Source organism: Camarhynchus parvulus, chromosome 4 (assembly GCF_901933205.1).
Source record: "Camarhynchus parvulus chromosome 4, STF_HiC, whole genome shotgun sequence".
Classification (NCBI taxonomy): domain Eukaryota; kingdom Metazoa; phylum Chordata; class Aves; order Passeriformes; family Thraupidae; genus Camarhynchus; species Camarhynchus parvulus.
In genome coordinates this window covers 37,898,781-37,905,898 of record NC_044574.1, presented here as the reverse complement: position 1 = coordinate 37,905,898, position 7,118 = coordinate 37,898,781, and the positions used below count along the sequence as shown (strand labels likewise).

Genomic DNA, 7,118 nt, shown 5'->3' with positions numbered 1-7,118 from the left:
GTAGGCTTTGTCTTTATAAAAACTCATTGCATATAATTAAAACTTCTAAAGGCAATTCAGGTATGCTGAAGATCTAGAAGTTCTTAGCTTTGTAGTGTTAGGTACAAACAAAGCTCAAAGGAAACTCCTTGCTACTTTGTAGGGACTAACTGATAAGAATGTAAAACTATGCAGTTCACAATCTTTGCCCTACTTGAAAAACTTGATGCAATCATACCTGCCACCTAATAAACATGTCTCTGCACTTTATTAACCTTTGTGTAACATGTTAATTCAAATAAAATCTCATTCTATCTCAAATTAGCAAACAGGACTTTATAAAAAATACAGTGCTTTAAAAACGTATCGGCACATTATTGAAGCTATCACTGTATCAAAACCAGATCTTTTTCAAATTGTTTCATACACAGACTTTGTAACATCAAACAGACTCTTTCGGGCAGCTAAACACACACATTACGCCTCACTGCTGCTGAAGTTCTCCTCTGACTAAAAAAGACCAAGTCAATTATGTACATCAATCTTCCAACGATTTCCAACCCTCTCCCTTTATTCAGAATATATTTATATATCACCATCATGACATTGAAGCAGTCATTTATTCAAGGCAGTACTTAGGTCATAAGTTGCAAGCCTCCATCTACAACCAGAACACTCCCTGTAATATATGAGGATTCTAAAAGAAAGACAACAGCTTGTGCAACTTCATGAGGCTCTCCAAATCTTCCAAGGAGAATTGCTTTCTTCAACTGATCTTCTTCCAAATGAGCTGTCATCTCTGTGTGAATAAAGCCTAAGAGCAGAGAGATATATGAAGAGTTACCTAACCTTCGACTAAATTTATCTAGTGGATTTCCCACTGAATCTTACAAAGTGAAATCTATTACCAGGATTCAACACCAGTTACCATTCTTCAAAGTCTCCCAAAGTAGCCTACCTCATTTGATGGCCAAAACCAGTTTTTTATGAAACCAATAAAACTGGAAGCAGTGATGCAATAACCAAAATGCAGAGATCTATAGAAGTCCATTAAAAAAAACCCAAACAAAACTAAACAAGAAAGGGTAACTAAAATTCAATCCAAAAATTGTATTTAGTATCACTTTTCTGAAAGACAAAATATACTCATTTCACCAAAATGTTCTCTATTAAAATATGAGCAAAAAATGTCTGGCAAGAAATCCTCTCAGACTTTAAAGTGTTTGCATTCTATTTTAGAACTTATGGCAGTTCTTGCCTTGTTTCTATTAGAGCACTCATTTGAAGAATATTTCTTGACATTTTTGAAGGACCCTTTTTACAGTTCTCCATTATCTGAGATTTGGCTTTCCCACTGCTGCACAACTCTACACACAAGCTGCAGCTTTATAAAGAGCTGATCTTACCTGCTTTCTAGCTGCCATCAAGAAGGGAAAGCCTCCCTTTTGCTTTCTACTGTAATACTCTGCCCCTTTATGATGGCTGTGGATGAGCTGCTCAACTCACTAAAGAATAAAAGCATTTTTCCTGCCTAGTTCGCAAGCTGAACAAGTTCACGTAGAATTCTGAAAGGCATCAGAGGTAGTAGAAGGTGAGCAGCAGTGTACACAATGGAAAAATTCAGAAAATATAGAAGGGATTTTTCCTTAAGGGTGGCAGTTTGCTTGAACTAGATCATCTTACAAAATCACAGCCTTTATTCACAGAAATAACTTTCAGGACTTCCTCCTTTTACTACAGGGAGACAGGGGTGCTTTATGACAGCTGTCTTATGGTCTGTCATGTTTCCCTAAGAAAAAACAAGCAACCTCTAGCTGGAGACAAGGGTAGCTCTCCATCTCTAATTAGATCTAATCCCTCCATCTGCAAGGACACCAAGTTCTGAAGAAGGATCAAAGAAAAAAACTACACTCATTATGTAATAATGGATAGAGGAATAGGTAGATTCACTCTTCCAAACTTCTTGGTGTTCCCTTAAAAAGACTGAAGGTTTTCTAAAAGAATGTATTATACTTTAAACAAACAAAAGATATTAAAAATATTTACTTACAAAGCTGAACAAAATAATATAAATTAGTCTTTAGTTACTTTCAGAGTACAAGAAATACCCCCAGTCTTAATGAATTGCAACAGTCAAGGATGCAGAAATTCCTCAAGAACTAACCTGGAGCAACAACGTTGACCCGAATTTGCTTTTTTGCTACTTCTTTAGCAAGAGAGCGTGAAAATCCAACTAATCCTGCTTTGGTAGCACTATACACACTTTGACCAGAGTTGCCTTTAAGTCCAACAATACTCCCTAAAATAAAGAAAGAAACATCAAAGAGAAGATTAAATGGGTAACTTGAAACATTGTATTCACTTTATCATTTTAGTTTTAAACTTGGAATGAAAAATGAGATCACAAGAAGAGTAAAATATACATGACTTTACGCACTTTAGCTGGCTGGGATAAGCAAATCTCCCAATTAGCTGTGATTTTTGTACAATTCATGCATCTATGTTGACCAACAACCACCAGGAGAGTAAAATTAAGACTTTTCTGAAAAAAAAGTATCCTTGCCCAGATTAAAAAAAGAAAGAAAGAAACTGACTGAACCTTTCAATTCTTAGTTAATTGTCAGCAGCTGGTATATATAGACATTGAAAGAATTGGTAAGAATAGCAAAGTTTCTTTTTTCAATAAAATGTTTGTTACTGAAAAAAAGCTATTTAGCTATTTAGAAGTTGCTGAAATTACACAAAAGAATAAGCATCCATGAAGAAATGCTAAATATAGAATGTCTAAATACAAGGAAAAGGAAAACAAGTAACGTGTAACAAGCAATGCAATTTGTTACACCTGCTAAACACTTCTAGACTAGTACACAGAACTCCACTGGCTTACACAAGCAACTTACCTATATTGACAATAGCACCTCCCTGCTGCTGAATCATGACCTTTAGAGCAGCCTTGCATGTCAACATTGTTCCCAAAAGGTTAGTGTGAATCTGAGCTATCATATCTTCAGTCTTGGTCCTCAGTAGCAAACCATCCCTGACAAACAAACCAAAAAACCTCAAAGAATTCACTGAACAACCCCCTGATCATGTTTACTCATAAAAAAAGACTGTTGGACAGAATATTAATGGGGGTGTATGTGGTTCCATACATTTGAGCATTCAAAATGACAATGCGGCAAGAACTACACATAGCAAAAAACAAGTTAGCCATACTTCTGGACACAGAGCCTCCTTTGCAGAGTGGTATCAAGCACTGTTTTGGACCATTCTGGGGGAAAAAGTGGAAGAAAGAATAGAGGGGGAAGTCAAACTCAGAATGCAGAAACTACAGTGAAAGCTGTATCATCTGTTAGCATTTTACTGCCATCAGGAACAAAATATTGGCAAGCACTTAATATTGTTTTCAGATGTGTTCATTAACAACACTCTTACTGAGCACAAAGGGCCAGAGCACCTTACAGTGGGCTGCCTTCATCTAGAATTACCTATAGTCTTGTCAGGAGTAACCAACCTGTTGATCCCAGCCGCATTAACCAGGTAGTTAATAGGACCCAAATTCCTCTGCATCTCCTCAAAAGCCTTTTGGACTTCTTGTTCACGGGATACATCACAGCTAAGTGCCAGATGTCCTGCTGTATTGAAATATATATAACGTCACAATAAAAGCTGTATTTAATTCATAAACCTCCTTCAGAATGAATCAGCTCAGTTGCAAAACAGATGTTGAACTAGTTATAATTTAAGGAACCTATTTAATCCCCAGGCAATTAAATAAAGACTATTTTCAAGTATAGTATTCATCAGTTATGTGACAATTCCATGTTTTCTATTTTTTGCCTTTTGGAGTCATAAGTTCAGCATGAGCAGACTGGTCTCAGTTCTGGTTTCTTCAGGAGCTGAGGATGACTCAATTCACACCACCTCTATTGTGGTGTGAATTCCAAACAATTCCATTCATCTTGAAATTCCCATCATGCAGATAAAAAAGGTAATCTGCTTTCTCAACGGCTATTGTGAAAACATAATCATACCAACACAGCTGGTTTTTAATGTTCCTCAGCCTTTATTTTCCTTTCCATCTAGTTAAACAAGAAGGGGTTTTTTTCACGAGTCACCCCAGCAGGGAGCAGTGAGGGGTGCACAGCAGCATACGTACCACCAAGGTGCCGGGCAGTGCTCTGGGCCATGTCCAGGTTCCTAGCAAGGATGGCCAGGCGGCAGCCCTTCTGCGCCAGGAGCTCTGCCACAGCTCTGCCTATCCCACGGGATCCTCCAAACACAGCACACACCTTGCCCATCTTCAAAATAATCCATAAACTGCAAATAAACCATCAACTTTGTGTCCAGTAAAGCAAGACATTAAGTGCTGTTCTTGTCAACATCACAGCCTTTACCTGTTTGCAGCAGTTTGTAATAGCAGATTACAAAATTAGTGATTTGGTTTTTACTCATTCATTTGTATTCATTTTCTATTCATAATAAACAGCTGAACTAAATTAGACACCACCTCTACAAATGAAAGTTAATTCTTAAATATTTACGAACCAGTAAAAAAAATTAAAAATCACGCACATAATCTAGCATTCCAATACCAGAGTTATAGCAACTCTTATTCAATTGATGAATTATGTGATTTATGTACCTAAAGGCCATAATGCACTGTTCAGCTGCTTATTTGAAGCTGATGTACTGGTTGTAATTATATTGTTCTTGCAACCACTATTCTTCTGCTGAAGTCATTTAGCCTCAAGGTCTCACTCCATCCATCCAAAGTACCTGTGTTGGACACCCCCAGTGCAAATGTTACTGAGTATGATTTGAAACTACTGTATTTACACTGGCTTAATACTGTCCGATTGTGTTTTACCACTAGCCTGGGGTTTTTTTGTTTCTGCTTTTGAAGGAAGAAAAAAACCTTTTTGAAATATGAAATGACTCTGAAGTAGCTAGCTTTGATGTTTACAATGGAGTACACAAAGAAAGTACTTCTGTAGAATGATCTTTTATTCTGCAAGCTCTAGAAACCAATCAGCTGGCTTGGGATTTCCTGAGGAGACAGGGGCAGAATCAAGCAGTAACAATGAATCTTTTTTCCATACATTTGAATAAATCCTTTTTGAACTCAATTATACTGTCTTCATCCCGAGGCAATGAGTTTTGTTATTTGTGGGAAAGTACTTCCTTTTGGTCTTGCTTTCAGATTAGATAATTCTAGGCATTTCTCCTCATACCTTCCCCTCACTGTTTCACTCTCCACCTGTATCCTCTTTCAGGTTTATTCAGTTACTCCTACACATATGGAAACTATTCAATACATCACTAAGGAGTGTGCCAGTCCTTAGACCTTACCCTTTGCCTCACTGAGCTCTATTAAACTCTTCTGGACGAGTGATGATCAGAAAAGCACATGGTACTAAGTGTGCCAGGCCACCACCAACTCATACAGTGGCATGATGATTTTGGTCTTCTGTGACAGAGTCTGAAGAAGCAGACAGTGTGTCCTTTTCCCTAATTAAGTGCCTGAAACTAACCCACGTGTCCGCCTTCCCCGGCAACTTCTCGGAGCAGAGAAAGCCCCTTGCGCATTAACCAGGCATTTACAGGCGGGGCCTACCTGCACCACAGTACATACAGTTTGTGCTTTAACACAGGAACGCCACACAGGCTCCCTGGAGCTGGGACTTAGAGGGAAAGGCTGCAGCAGGAGTAATGCCCTGCTGCTCCCTGGATAAATAACGGAAGGGAAAACCAGGTATACTTGGAACAACAGGCACATGCAGGCACCTCTATCACCTTCGCTCTTCTTTCAGAGCCAAACTAAGTGACGCGCGACGCCGGGGCTCCGATGGCACCACCCCACAGCACGCGGCTGCCAGCCCAAGGAGGGCACCTTTAACAAGGGCGCGCGAGGATCCCGCAGCCGTGCCCGGCCCAGCCCAGCGCCTCCCTCGTTCCCCGCTCCGGCCGTGGGGCTGAGCTGGGCTCTCGCCCGGGCCCGGCTGCAGGAGGAGCCCTCGGCACGGACAGCGGGAAGCGGCGCCCGCGGGGCACGCCGGGACCGCAGCCAGCGCGCCACCGGCGCCACGGTGGCAGCGGGGCCGCCCCGCGCCGTCCCTGCGTGTCCCCCCCGCCCCGAACCCGGCGCGGGCTGCGCCTGCCGCCCCGCCACGGGCACGGGAGCAGAACGCGAGGAGCGTGTCCCACGTGCTCTCCGGTACCTCCCGGCCGCCGGCTCGCTTCCCTCACGGAGCGCCGTTCCCTGCCCGGGCAGGCCGGTTCCGCTCCGCGCTGAGCGCAGGCGTCACGGCGAGCGGCCTGACGTCACCGCCGGGGCACCGGCCGCCGGGAGCGGGCTGCGGGCCCGGGGAGCTCCCCCGGCACGGGGCCCGGCCCGGCCGCTGAGGGGCTCAGGCCTCAGCAGCCTGGCACACGGGAGGCCTCTCTGCTTTCACCTCACTCTTGCCGCTTTGTAACTCCAGTTTACAGCGAACGGCCTGGAGCTGAAGCTCTCAGCCCTACCCTTGTTACCCCCTTCCTGCACAAAAATATGCTTCATGTAGAAATACAAACAATTAGATGAATCAGGATTTTGTTTCTCTCATTTTCACATATCCTTGTCCCAAAATTGCAAGGACCTTGTTTGGGGTATCACTATACTAGAAGAGTTAAATTTCAAATGCATTAGGGTGGATAAGCCCAAAATACAGAAGCATCTGTGAGAGTTCCTGTTCAGGAACCAAAGCAAACTTCATGATATGCAACTAAAATAATATTTAAAAAACTGTTATAACAGTAATGCTGTTTACAGTTACAATCCATGTCTGATGATGTGCTGGAGGGGTTTCTGTGGACTCTTAATTAAGTCACACCCACTGAGTAAATTTTACCCCCTGAGGAATACTAATAAAAGCTATGACAATTTTGTACAAGAGTATGCTTCAGAATTTTTTTTAGAAGAATTATTACTATTATTATTAGTTATTTTCCATAGAATAATATGCTGAAATCCTACTGGAGTTTCTATAAGCAAACACAGTTCTTGCTTTTCACTTGAAAGGTGTTTTTCAGAATTTCAGATTATACATGTTTCAGGGGGGCGGTAGAGCATGTAATGACATTAGTTCTATGCATATGGG

General features: G+C 41.7%; 1 protein-coding gene across 2 annotated transcripts; it reads right to left on the bottom strand.

The window, feature by feature from the left end:
- Positions 1 to 228: 228 nt before the first annotated feature.
- CBR4 (carbonyl reductase 4) lies at positions 229 to 6,406 on the bottom strand. Of its 2 annotated transcripts, none has more exons than XM_030948416.1 (6): positions 6,201 to 6,406; positions 4,139 to 4,299; positions 3,494 to 3,611; positions 2,880 to 3,016; positions 2,144 to 2,278; positions 229 to 793 (listed from the first exon to the last, which is right to left on the bottom strand). In XM_030948416.1, the coding sequence occupies exons 2-6, from the start codon at positions 4,278 to 4,280 to the stop codon at positions 615 to 617; spliced, it is 711 nt and encodes a 236-aa protein (XP_030804276.1). In that variant the 5' UTR covers positions 4,281 to 4,299; positions 6,201 to 6,406; the 3' UTR covers positions 229 to 614. The 2 variants fall into 2 exon arrangements, with proteins under 2 accessions (XP_030804276.1, XP_030804275.1); XM_030948415.1 differs by having other exon boundaries at positions 3,494 to 3,614; positions 6,201 to 6,399.
- Between the last annotated feature and the right edge of the window lie 712 nt (positions 6,407 to 7,118).